General features: G+C 37.9%; 1 protein-coding gene across 1 annotated transcript in view; it reads left to right on the top strand.

Annotated features, from left to right (window-relative positions):
* SH3BGRL2 (SH3 domain binding glutamate rich protein like 2) overlaps positions 1–12,033 on the top strand; it is a gene marked incomplete at its 5' end in the record, with an annotated part of 58,210 nt that extends 46,177 nt beyond the window's left edge. The window contains 2 exons of the mRNA XM_045805462.2: positions 4,073–4,153; positions 7,145–12,033. Of these exons, the coding sequence (XP_045661418.2) occupies positions 4,073–4,153; positions 7,145–7,156 (93 nt within the window). The remainder of the gene's footprint in view (positions 1–4,072; positions 4,154–7,144) is intronic.
* Positions 12,034–13,601: the final 1,568 nt, after the last annotated feature.

The raw sequence follows: 13,601 nt of genomic DNA, 5'->3' as shown, positions 1-13,601 counted from the left end.
GGTAAACCAAATTTGCTTTGGCTCCATTAGAACCGATTGCTGCCACCATTTCCTTATAAGCCATGTATTGTTTTTATCCCCCACCGTCTTCTGTTTGGATATGCCCTTGGCATGTAGAAATAATATGGGTCTGTCACTTAATTGTCATTGACTTAGCGTGGGAAGCCGTACAGCTTAGCGGCGTGGCTGCTGTGGGTTTTCCTCACTGTTCTCCTAGGGAGCACCAAAAGGGCAAAGAACTTTAAGGTCTTTGTCTCAAACGCTTGTCTAGTCCATAATAGTCTAATCGTGGTGTATGGGTAATGTACTTAAGTGAGCTCTGTGGAAGAATGAGGCTATTGTGCACGTCACCTGTTGGAGATTTTATCATGAGCTTATAAATTTTCTGACATTGGTTTTCACTTGAACGCAAACAGAAGTATAGGTGATAGAAGCTTTTTTCCCCCATTTTAACAGCTGTTTAGCTTGCTTTATTTTTCTTAATATTGAAGCATTTAGATGTTTCATTAGTAATAGTGCTCAGTTATGTTGATACATATATAGTCCAGAAATTTCTCTTTTCATAGCACTAGAAACAAAGTGAGTTTTCATCTTTTGTCTTTTGTGTAATAAAAATGTACCAGCTTCTGAAACTGGGCAACTTTATCTTGAATATGCTTTGTGTATTTGTACCCTTCTCCAAAGGTGATATTAACTGATCATTATATTGTATAGTTACAGGAGGTCGGTTGTGCTGAAATGTGTAATTTGCAGATGGGTATTTACAGACACTTCGGAGAGAGTGTCTTTGACTATAAGGAATTCAGCAAGCCTATTTAGAAGCTTTATAGTGAGTTTTAAAAATACAATACTTTTAACTTTTGCAGTACAAACCTTAATATATTTTTAAAAATAGAAGCCTGAGAAGTGAAATGAATTTGATAAAAAAGCAGATCTTTCTCTTTTATCGGGGGATGCCTAAGGCCTTAAGAACTTACATCTTAATAGGAGGTGATTTAAAATTTTCTAATACTATTTTACTCTTGAATTATTTCAATCATACTATTTAATTTATTATCTCTAAAAGGAGGTATTAACTAATAAGAAATCCTAGAGTTTAATTTATCAACCACCTACTCTTTGCCTAAATATGACAAAAAAATAACTTAAAACATTTTACACTTTGAGATTCATCAGACTTTTAAATATCAGAAAGTAAATTTTTTACATAATTCTTAAGAATCCATAGTAGAGTGGGATTCACTCAAATTATGTTACTAGCATGAGATTCCTAAAACGTGACACATCAGTCATTAATTAGCAAACACAACTCGTTCATCCACTTGACAAATACTGGTACCCTGGTGCCTGTCAGGTACTATTCTAACATTCACTTTTAAAAATTATTGGCTTTAAATTATTCTGCTTTTAAAGTTAATTACCAAATCTTATATTTGTCGCTTTGAAAGGAGTTAATTACCTGAAGTGACAATTTTTAAACTGGTGGAAGGATCCAGTTCAATATTCAGGTAAGAAGCCCCCTAGCCGTAGTGATGTTAAAGGCAGAGAAAGTACGCATTGAACAGGACTATTTCTTGAACCCAGATCAGTGAAATGGTACGCAAGTATTTGAAAATACCTTTGTTACAAAGACCATTTGTAACAACATTTTCAGTTCATGGGATTTTGCCTAAGTTCTGTTAGACCTGTATTATTTGTGACATAGTTTTTCTTATAAAAGATTATAAACTTTTCCATAAAATTCTCTGCAGTCTGTGGTACCCTGGCGTCCCTAGAAACCTCCAGCTGCCCAGTCGGTATCTTCTTCACTTGGATGTCTCATACCGTTGCTCAGACTGAACACTTTGAAACAGCTTCAGCCTTTCTCTCACATCTGCTTTTTCTCTGGTCTTTTCTGTCAAGTCACAAAGGTCAGAGCTGCCTTAAGCCTTAATTCTCCCTAACCCCCACCCCAGTTCCACAGTTGATATGATCAATTCTTCCTCCAAAATCTATCTCCAGTCTGTCCACTTTTCTCTGTCTCCATTATCATTGGTCGGAGTCAGGCTGCCACCATCTTACCTGGATTACCACGATACTCTTTTGACTTTTCTCCCTGCTTTCCTTCTTGTTGGCCTGTCTCTGAGCCAGTCTCCACACAGTTAACTTAGCTATTGTCTTTCTTTTTTTTTCTTTACAGATTTTATCCATTTATTTAGAGAGTGTGCACGCGAGTGGGGGGCGGGGCAGAGGGCAAGAGAGAGACTCTCCAGCAGACTCCCTGCTGAGCATGGAGTGCAATGTGGGGCTCAATCCCAGGACCCTGAGATCATGACCTGAGCCAAAATCAGGAGTCAGATGCTTAACCTACCAAGCCACCCAGGCACCCCTAACTTAGCTATTTTCTTAAAGGAAAGTAAATCATTCTGCTCCCTTGCTCAGAACCCATACATGATTTCCTTTTGTACTTAAGATAAAACTCAACATCTTTTTCTTGGTTTTACACAGTCTAGCATGTGCTCGTCCCTGTCAGATTTGCCAGCTTCACTCTTCATCAGTGCTGTTCCCTGTCCTGAATGCCCCTGTCCCAACCCTTCACTTGGTCACCTCTTCTCCCCCTTCAGATTTCAGCTGAAAATGCCATTTTTGAAGTAGGTTTTTTTGCTGAGCCTCCCTTTTCAGATGGATTGCTCCTTCTTGTCATGTCAAGGAAGGCTCTCTTTGGCAGTGCACTGTAGTAGGCCTGCTCCTAAATTGCAGAGGGAGCGACCACCTGAAGATCTACAGAAGGAGCCCAAGTGGAAGGCCTGAGGCTGAGATGATTGTGAATTAAAATCAAGCTACCTTCAAAACCACATGAGACTCAACTTACTAAAGCATTTGAACAAGAGAGTCTCTATACAGAGTGAAATAATTCAAAGATTTTTTCATCATTGAGGCATCCTTTGCAAGAAGCAAATCTCCATTCTCTAAGTAATGGACTCTCATTTAGATTCCTAGACAGATTTCAAAAATACTTGTGATGCCATTGGCTCAGCTCAGCAGTGGATTCATTAGGCCTCAGTGACTCTGATATACAGGGTACCCCATCCCTTGTTTCCTCTTGGCCAAGAAGAATCACAGAGTCCAAAACCACATTGATTTCAGTGTCAGTGAGAATTGGCCCCAAATCTCAGCTCTTTCATGGATAGCCTGTCAAACTTGGACAAAATATTTCTTTGCTCTGAGCCAGTCTCCAACCTGATGGTCTATGGTGGGGTTTAAACAAAGTACTGATTATAAGGCACCTAGCGCAGAGCAAATGGCTACGATGATTCTGATCATTGTGTGCTTACATATATCCTTCGATAAAGTTATCAAAGGATGACTTCTACCAAATTTTAAGACTGCTTTACATCAACTTAGAAACCATATATTATATCTATGCAAACGTTTGAAAAGGAACAATTGATGAACACATTGACCAGAATTCTTTGTTGGTTTCTCTTGTGAAAGTAGGAAGAGAAAAATGATTCTGTGTCTGAGGCAAAGATAAATGTTACAGAGGATATAGTTTCCTCTAGGTTTTATTTGATCTTTTTATTCTCTCTGAAGACATAGTCTGAAAGAATGTGGAAAACTTCAAAAGCAGAATAGAAGCACTTGCACTGACACATGGAGACCTTTATGGCTCTCTGTTTACCCAGTGATTTTTTTTTTAAAGCCCTAGATAACAAAATATCAAGAATGGAATTGGCAGTCAGCCTTTCATATTGAAGCACAAGAAGTAAAATCTTTGATCAGAGTGATTTAACACAAATAAATGTTAGTTTGGCACAAGAGGGAAAGGGAACGTGTTTTGATTTCACTTGTGTTGTCAGTGTTTTACATTTTAATCCTATCACGGGTCTTGCATTAAAAACATGGTACACCCATCGTCATACTCAGAGAAATTTTTATGCTCAAGCAGAGCAAACCCAGTAGATTTATGTAGCCCTTCCCTGGCCTGCATGGAGTAATGGTGGATTTTTTCGTTTCCATAAAGAATTTTTCAAAAGCACCAAATACTGATAATTATTTGCTTTTTTTTCTTTTCTCTTCCTCTTTTTTCTAGGATTATGACAGTTTTTTTGAAGCAAAGGAAAGCAACACAGTCTATTCATTCTTAGGCCTGAAACCACGGTTGGCATCAAAGGTAGGTAAATCTTTTCTTGTTTTAAAATTCATCTTTCTTGAATTGTCTCTACGGGTTGAGACTGAAGGTGTTAGAGGAATGCATCTGTAGTCTCCTAAATTTTTAAATTTTTTCTCTTGCTCAAATGCACAGTCAGGGACTGCTGAGCATAAAAACACACGAAGCAACCCAGGTATTTTTTGTCCTCCAATTTTCAATTGTTGTATATTAGAGTATATTTTTATCTACCATTTATTTTATTGATAATCTATACCCCTTCTTCCAAGAAGAATTTAAGATAGTAAGTGCTTTCTATTTTAAAGTACAAGTTTATATTACTTTACATTTTTTGAAATAGCAGAATCAAAGCCGTATCTTTAAGGTTTTTAGCATATTTAACTCCTTTACATTGGAAGGGAGATGGTCTGTAATAATAAATGGTCAACCTTGAAAAAAACACTACACTTCCTAAATTAAATCAAAATGTTTTTTGAAGCTACTTTATTATGTCATAGATCTTTGATGGAATGTAAAAAGCTCAAGCTTTTCTAATATTTAGACCAGAAGTTGTATATATTATTATAACTTTGTGAAGCATATAGATTCACTTTCAAAACAAAAAATAGCATTTCTTTATTAAATAAGGTAATATTTTGATTATTTCTCCCTTTAAAAAATACTATTTTATTCTGATTAGGAAAGTAGCCTCATTTAGGAAAGGTTCATTTAGGAAAATACAAAAGTGTAGAGTAGAAAATAAAAATCACCTATTATTCCACCACCCAGAGATAATAAGTGTATTAACCTTTTGGGTGTATTTTCTTGCAATCTTTATATACAAAGCAGTTGAGGTTTTGACTATATTTCAAATTGAGACTGAACTCTAAAGTGTCTATTTTTAACACTGCATTGAAATGAAAGTACATTACTGGGTACTTTGATGTCTGTAAGCAATAGGTCTTTTGCGGCTACCCAGGATCTGTACCATTTCTGGAACACCTATGGGAGCAAAGCAGAGACTATCAATAATATAAATTACACACCAGCACCCACAGTTCAGAGCTGATGTGAAATCTTGCTTTGCTTTTACATTACTAAGTCCACAGATGGTTGTGGGTGGTTTCCATGCATATGTTTTAAACAGTGCAAAACCCACACATATAATATTTAAAGGTTCTTAAAACTATTTTTATAAAGATGGAACATTGGAATACTTGTTAGGAAAATTGTAGTATTTTTGTAACATATTTCATCCAAAGATATTAAACAATCCAGATTTATCTTCAAAGACCTGGAAAAAAAACATGGGTGGGAGTAATCTAAAGGATGCATAAATCTAGTGGACATCATTATCTATGCAAAAACCTTATAAAAAAAAAGTACTGTGTGCTTGCCGTCTTTGTTCTCATTTTTCCCTGAGGATGTAGATTCCTTAGAGACTCTGAAGGCTGATTTTTTTACTCTTTAAAAATATTTATTCTCTCATAAATTTCCCAGGAAGCCTATAATCTATAAAATATGCATTTTTACATGACTTGTGGTCACAATATTGAAGTTGGTCTTCTGATGCCATTGACAACCACTTGATTTCAGTGGACCATTCCAAAGGCATTAACGGCTCTGGGCAACCCCACCGTATTCCAGCTCAGTCACGTGACCAGGAGCACATGGAACCAGAGTGGAAGTCCACGGGGCAGTGTTTGTGCAGCCCTCTCTTGTGAATCATTCAGGGCCTTAAGGGTTCATAGCAACTCACAGTTTGCATAGGAGAGAAGTGAAAATATGATTAAGAGCAATTCAGCTTCTCTCCCCTTCCTACTTGTTTATTTTTTTACCTTGGTAGTAATACACACTCAGTCCACACTCAGCAGTCTAGACAGAGCATTCACAGGCACAATGTACTAAAAGTTGGAAGCCCCCTTTTCTCCTTCCTTTCCCTCCCTCTTTGCAGTATGCGTACATAAACAATAGGGCTAGAAAGCCTGCCAAGGAACATATGAAACACCATTAGCATCTGTAATTGCTCTTACACAGTGAGGAGAGAGTAGAAGGATGGTAGGAACAGAACATTCACAAGCCCAACAGGCCCAGGTATAAGGTAGACTCCGGGCAGTTCTCAAAAATGGACAGGGCAGAGGAAGGTAAGAGGTCACAAAATGGTGGCCTATAGGCCACATTGGCTCTGGATGCGTCTGTCCTGAACAGAACTTTGAAAAGAATTTAAATGTGTTGCTAATATTTAAAATACAGATTTCTCACTGTTCTCAAGAAATTGAAAGTATGGAAACCCTAGGGGAGCCCACTTCCTCCTTTGGCTGGTTGGAGCCAGTAGAAGCCAACCCACCATGGTACATACCTAAGAGAAAAGGATATAATAATTTTCAGGTAGAAAACCATCAAGTTTGTTGTTTAATTAGACTCAAAGCTGGGCCTGGAGTAGAGGTTTCTGCTTTGGGATCCCTCCCCATCAGGGGTGATATTCAAAATACATAACAGCCAGTAAATCCTGGGCACTGACCAGCCAGAGCTAGCTTGAGCATGTCTCAGAAGCCCCCGCTATGGCAGGTGTCTGTTTAGTGGCTGAAACATGGAGCTGTCCTAGGAGGAGGGCCAAAGGTGGCCCTTGGGGAATTGGGGCAGCAGCTTATTTACCAAGAGTTTTGGCCACACTGGTGCTGTTCTTCACCTCTGGTTGCCCTCCACAGGCCCCAAGTGAAGTACCCACACACATCCCACTCACCTAGGTACAAGTGGAACAGTGCCTCTGAGAGGAACTCAACAGTCATTGGAACACGTGGCTTCCTTTCCCCTTTTATATTTGGCAGGTGGGTGGGTATGATTGAAATCGGTGCTGATCCTGAAATCTAGGATTTGCTGTCATCAATCACATGGGGGTGATTTATTGTGATTCCCAACATTTCCATTCCTGACATTTCAAATATCATTGCCGGGGTGAATTTTCTTGACAACCCAAGGCAACAACTGACCTTTTCTTCTTTTTTTAATAAATAGGCAGAACCTTAGAGAAGACAAGTGGAAGATAACGGAGATGCATTTTGGAGCGCCCCCTGGTACTCAGCACACACCTGCTTACCTAATGCATCACTGTGACTAAAGCCACGTGCATCATCAGTAACTTTGCTTGCCATGGAAAAGGTGTTTTTGGAAGACATGGGTATAATGGGATTGCATGATTGCTTTAAACCAAATCAGGACTGTGGTGGTTTTTTCTTATTTTCAGAATTGCCTGCCGTTGCCTCATTCACCTGGAGGTACTCTAACCTGTTACAGGTGTGCTTCCTTCGTGACAGAAAGATAAAGTGGGTGGCACCACTGGAGAGAAAATGTTGGATGTGCCCTAGGTTGTGTTTGATGCCAGTTTGCTCAGACCTGTCTCTCTTTAAGCAGCCTGGATTGTCTACTGAAATTAGTTTGCCAGGCTATTAGAATCTTTTGATCAGAAAGAAAAAAAAGCAATGCTGGTTGATGAAGGGCTGAAGATCTTTGCTGCAAAAGTCACAACTGTCACTCTTCCAGGGGTTTGTAATAGCACCTATAGAAAAAGATGTTCTAGCCTCCTTTGGTAATGGACACTCTTATTTCCATAAATCCTCCAAAATCCTACAGATGTTTCCAAAAATCACTGTCGCAACAATGTGTGATCAGAACCAAGTTACAGGGATAAAAATAGTGGGTATTTTGGAAAATACAGGCTTCCTCATCTCTTGCAAGGGAAAAGTTTCATTTAAATGTAAAAGACAGCTTAAAAGGTATATTTTAGGAGGTGTACTAATTAGATAGTAAATTTATAGGGAAATGATCTGACTCCTATCTGAAGGGATTTTCAGCTCTAGCAACTTATTTATGCACAAGTAACATATTTTTAAAAGCAGCTTCCCTAACAGCTGCTTATTCTATTTTGTGAATGGATTATATTTTTTTTTGAGAAAGGAAGATCTTGGTTAGATATATTTTGTGAGCCTTGATCAGGCATACTAAAAGATACTAATATTGGGGTACAATTTCATTTTTTTCCTCGGTTGCTTTTCACGGGACCTCTTAAGTGCTTGCTCCTATTTCTGGCCAATGTACAGTCCCAGATTCTTCAGAGTAATGTAGATGCATGTTCTCATTCCATATATGGATACCAGTGAGCTTTCCGAGCAGTGTAGATGAGAAAGGGGCTGTCAGAATAGCTCTGAATTGTACTTGGCATGTAGACTCTCTCCTCCCTTTGGAGCAGATGCTGAACGTGTCGACTTCCTTTGGGCAGAGGCTGCTTTTCTCCATCCTTGTCCCTGCTCACGGTCTGTAGGGTTTTTAGTTGCCAAACATAAATAGTCTTGAATACGATAAATTTTTAGAGGGTTGCCTAAAATATTCTGCTGTTCTTAGCATCCTGATGCTAGACCTGTCATTCAGATTCTGAGCAGGATGTAAAAACTTGAAAGGACCTAAGAATGAAAGCCCTGTCCCGTGTGTTCTCTCACCCTCCAACTAACTAAATGTGGACCACTCTAACAGACTTGTCGAATGCTACCGCTGAAATCCCAGCCTGAGATTTGCAGCCCAGGACTACAACCAGAAGAAGAGCATGCCGGAGTTCTTGACTGGAACAAATACATGAGCCACAATTTTCTCTCCAAGGAAAGCTGTTGTGAAATCATGGGTATTACTGCTTAGTTGGCATTAAATAAGATCCAGGTCAAATTCCATTTGATAAATCCCAGGGACTATCCAGGAAACTTTTTTTTTTTTGAACTGCATATTGTGTTTGAGTAAATGTGTCTTCTGATAAGACTTAGAGTTTTGCAGGTACAACAGTTTTTAAAAGCTTAATGCTACAGTGATCTAACTTACATTTAGTCTGCTCTTGCCAATGAGCGCCAAGAACCAACTTGGTAAGACTGAGGCCTTGCAAGTTAATTTCTGGGGTTGTGGAATCAACATGATACTTGCTAAACAAAGACAGCTACTCAGCTTTGTTCGTCCTAAAACTTTTGCAGTACTGTGGTTATAGGAGGACCAGAATGGTTCTCTTAAACAGACTAGATGGATGGTATTGCTGAATTGCTACCGGTCACACGTCGTCTTCCCCTCACCTCATTATTGTTATTATTATTATTATTATTATTATTATTATTTTTAAATCAGCGTAGAAATAGGAGAGACCAGCCCGGGCTGGTCCTGTACTTGCTAGGAGGGAGGTGGGAGCACACTGTGTAGCATTTGCTGCAGTAGCCAGGCTCTGCAGAGTACTGACGGATTGCTCTCTGGGACCACGTGTTCAGAGAATATCGTCTCTTTCCTTGTACTGTTTTACCAGCTAAATTCCAAATGTGTAGTGATTTCCTGTTCCCTTCTTTAACTAGCTGCCTTTAGATTTGAATATTCAGAGTCTTAAAAACCTAGGAAAGAAATAGGTGGGAGTTGCAGATGTAGATGTAATATCAAAGGTGTTTCAGAATTTTTATTCTTGTAGTAGGCTTATTGGGACAAAGGACATCTGCTGCTAAAAATAAAACGATGCTAGTTTAAAATTAGGTAAAATACATAGTGCCATCCTGCTAGGTATATGCAGACCAAAAGAAAATTTAGTTGGGGAAATACTTATTTTTCCTAATTCTGGTGTTCTATTAAAATCAAAGAGGAGAAAAGGAAGATTTTTTTTCTCTCTCTCTGACTCTGACATATTTTAGATTTGTTTCTGTTTTATAGATTCCTTCAAACACCTAGCTATTTTTGTATTACATGAATTTAAAAATGAACTAAATTTGTTTTTGTCTTCTGTTTTTGAAAGGTACCAAAGCCTCTTTCTTTTTTTTTTTTTTTTAATTTGATTTTGCTATATAGGGTTTTGCTTTTTCTAGAAATACTTTAACAGCATTTCTTAGGTGTCAGGGCCACTCTGATCTGCATAATTATTGTTTTTAGATTTCAGTGTGTGTGCGTTTGTCTCTAAAGGCACTAGTGAAATCTCAGATTCTATATTCAGCATTAAAGAGAAATAAATTCCAGAAAACACATATTCTGAAAATGGAGTGTCTGTTTCCTCCCATTTCTTATACCTTTTCTAATTTTAGTTCTGTGTTTGGTTGAAACCTTCCTGTTTAGTTGGGATGTTATCCTTGTACTCCCGTTGATGAACCTCATACCTCAGTGCTGCACATGAGTTGTAAAAATGCGGATGGATCATTTGACCATTCGAGGAGACAAACATGTATGTGGTCCTGTGTGTATGTGTGTTGGGAGGTGATCACAGAATCCTCTCAGGCAGTGACCAGGACCAAGGACACATTAAATCTCTTATTCCCTTGGTTGGTTCCAATAGATGACTGTAGTTTCCTGAGTACACTGAAGCCACGGGCTGGTGGATTTGTTCCCTTAATTGGGTGCAAAAAACCAAGTACAGTGTAGCTGCCACCCTTAAATAGCAGGGCCCCCCTTTGAAGCAGCCCTCTCTGAAAGCAGGAGAAGACATTTCTGAAAGCAGAGTCTGAGGCTGATCTCATCATTGAACTATTTCAGACCTTAAACAATCAAGACAGAAGGAGGGCGAAGGAGGATATAAAAGAGAACAGGCTGTAAGTTGAAGGAAAAGTGCTAAATTGTGAAACCAAATGAGCCAGGTAATCACATCCACTTACACCTCAGATTTTCAGTTTTCCTAGTTCTTCTAGAAATGCAGGTCAGGTTGGTTTGGTCATTCTTTCAATCAGCATGTGTTGAGCCCCTGGAATGCGATGGGTACTATCTGAGCAGGACAATAGTCTCCACCCTAAAGGAGGAGAAAAACAGACTCAAGAGCAGCAGTTACTGCTGAGTGATGAATGATAGAGTTGAGGTCAGTTCGTGGCGCTCCGTTCATCATCCGAAGAAATGTTGTGTGTAATCTTCTTCCAGGTTTTAAAATTATTTCATGCAATGGAATATATACGCATATATATATACACACACACACTAAAATATAAAGAGTAATAAACCCTTGTGTGCCTGCCACCAGCTCATTGCCTTTCCTTTGAGGCACTGTGTGCTCTTCTCTGACCCTCTCCCATCCCTGTTTGAGAGTGGGAGCCCCTTTTCTGAACTCTGTGGATCATAGCCTTTCTCTCCTTTATCATTTTACCTCCTTTATTATATGTACTTTAAATAATAATAAATGGCATTAAACTGTATCCTTCTGTCACTTTATGTTCATTGCAGTTGGGCACTATCATTTTGTAACAAGTGTCCTGGTTTATTTTCACTGCTAAGTATTACTTAGTTGTATGACTGTATCACAGCCTTTCCCTTCTCTTGTCCCTGGATATTGAACTGCAACTTTCTTTGAAATAGAAAAAGGCAGTGTTGCTATGAACATTCTTTTATATGACTTCTGGTGCACATAACAAAGACTGGTTGTATACCTTGAGTAGAATTGCTGCGTCCTACAATAAAGCACATTATCAAATAAGGCCAAATTGTTTTCCAAAGTCATGGTACCAGCTTCCACTTTTACTGGTATCCTAGAATTTGCAGTACTGTAGATCCTGTCCAATGTTCGGGATCCTCAGAATCAAATTTTTGCCAAGCCGAAAAATGTAAAATGGTATCTCATTGTGGTTTCGTTTTGCACGTGTTTGATTACTAAAAAGTTGAACATGTTTTCTTATGGTAATTCCTAAGTAAGAATTTGGAAATTCTTCTTCATGTCTCTTACCTTTTTTCCTATTGTGTTTTGTTTTTTAATTAATTTTTAAAAGTTCTTTATACTTAACCTTTTATTGGTTAACACTTATTTAACTATTAAAGAGAAATTATATTTAGAGTAGAAAAATCTTCTGAAGCAATTTCCAAAAGTATGAACAGCATGTGAAACTTTCTTCTACTTGGAGAAAATAAAGTTAAATGCATATATTGTATGTTCTTATTGTGTGCTAATTTTCAACTTGTCAGAGAAGCCCAGAGAAGATGTACTTTGGAAACCCCTCTGTGCTCTAGCAGGGTTCTTTCTTTGAAGCTATTTTAAGGCTCATCAATTCTAGTTATTTGGTAGGGAATTAATGTCATGTTTGGTCTTCTGCTACAAAATGTTATCGAAAGGAAATCTTTAGATAGACTGCATGTTTACATATGCACATTTCCTTAGTTTACCAACATATAATAGACTTACACTAGGCCAAAATGACATTACACTTCAAAGGACATCAAAAAAGTTCATTTAAGTCATAGGGAGATTGTTTTGAGCCTAGACTCGTAATTAAATAATCCTTAAGCTGAATGAGCTAGATCTGTAGCCTGTGAATATAACCCAGTGTGTTGTGCTCAAAGCATGTTTTCATGTCTGTGAACTGATTGGTGGTTATAAGAACAAGAAACTACAGTGCAGTCTTACCTCCTGAGGCTTCTGATGCCCAGGGGACAGCATTTTTAATAGACTAAGGACCTTGGCCTACTAGAAGACTTAAGGTGAAAGAATGTAAAATATCTTATTAGTAATTTTTATATTGATTGCATTTTTAAATAATATTTTGGATATATTGGGACAAATTAAATATTAAAATGAATTTCACATTTTTTTTAATGTGGCCATTATAAAACGTTAAATTACATTATGGCTCGTGTTGTAGTTCTCTTGGATGGTACTATTCTGTACCAGCCTCTTTACCTGAATTTACAATAGAATTTATAAAACCTTTAAAAGGTTTTTGGGGTTTTGGCAAAATGCTCCTTCTTTCATTTGTAAAATGAAAGAAAATGTGAACATCTTTTGGAATATAATTTTCTAATACTGCTGCCAAAAGAAATGTTTTTCTCGTTTTGCTTTTTTGTCCTTCTAGCTTGAAGCACTTTTGTAGTGAAGAGGAAGGTTCTTTTTTTTTTCCCCTGGGATAAAGAGTAATCTGTGTGTGTTGTAATATGGGGCATCTCTCTGTGTAGCCACCCTCTTGTTCCTTTATTGCCTTACAAAGTTGATGTCTCCTGTTGCATTGGTCCACATCTGTGAACAGAGTCATGGTGGGGGTTTTTCTATGTTTTTTTCTGTTTTTTAAAGAGGGAATTTAATGAACCGTACAGATGCATCTGTAATCTGCGAAACAGTGCTGAACATCAGTAGGATTTTATCCTAGATTTCCTAAAATGTTAATTGTATCTGTAAAACTCATTTGAGCTCATAAGAATATATGGATAATCTCCTTTTTGAACGTTTCTTTCTGGTCTCATTGCCAAAGATTAAAATAGAATGTGAGTATTAAGGAAAAATATCTGCCTTTTTTTGCCCAGGGTTTTAAATCATTTTCTTGTTGCTACTCTCAGCAAAATAGTTTTGGGGGGAAAACCTGTATTACTTTTGTCATTAAAATAATTGATGGTGACAGTAGTTGTTCAGTAGGAGAATGGGGTTTTGTTGTTTGTTTTTTTTTTAATTATTTTGTTTGGGACCCTTCCCTGAAATGAGAGCAGTTGTATTATAGCCCTTGTAAGTCAA

Source organism: Ursus americanus, chromosome 29 (genome assembly GCF_024610735.1).
Source record: "Ursus americanus isolate L20-20 chromosome 29, mUrsAme1.1.p, whole genome shotgun sequence".
Classification (NCBI taxonomy): Eukaryota; Metazoa; Chordata; class Mammalia; order Carnivora; family Ursidae; genus Ursus; species Ursus americanus.
The sequence above is the reverse complement of the archived record's forward strand: the minus strand, read 5'-3'. Positions and strand labels throughout refer to the sequence as shown.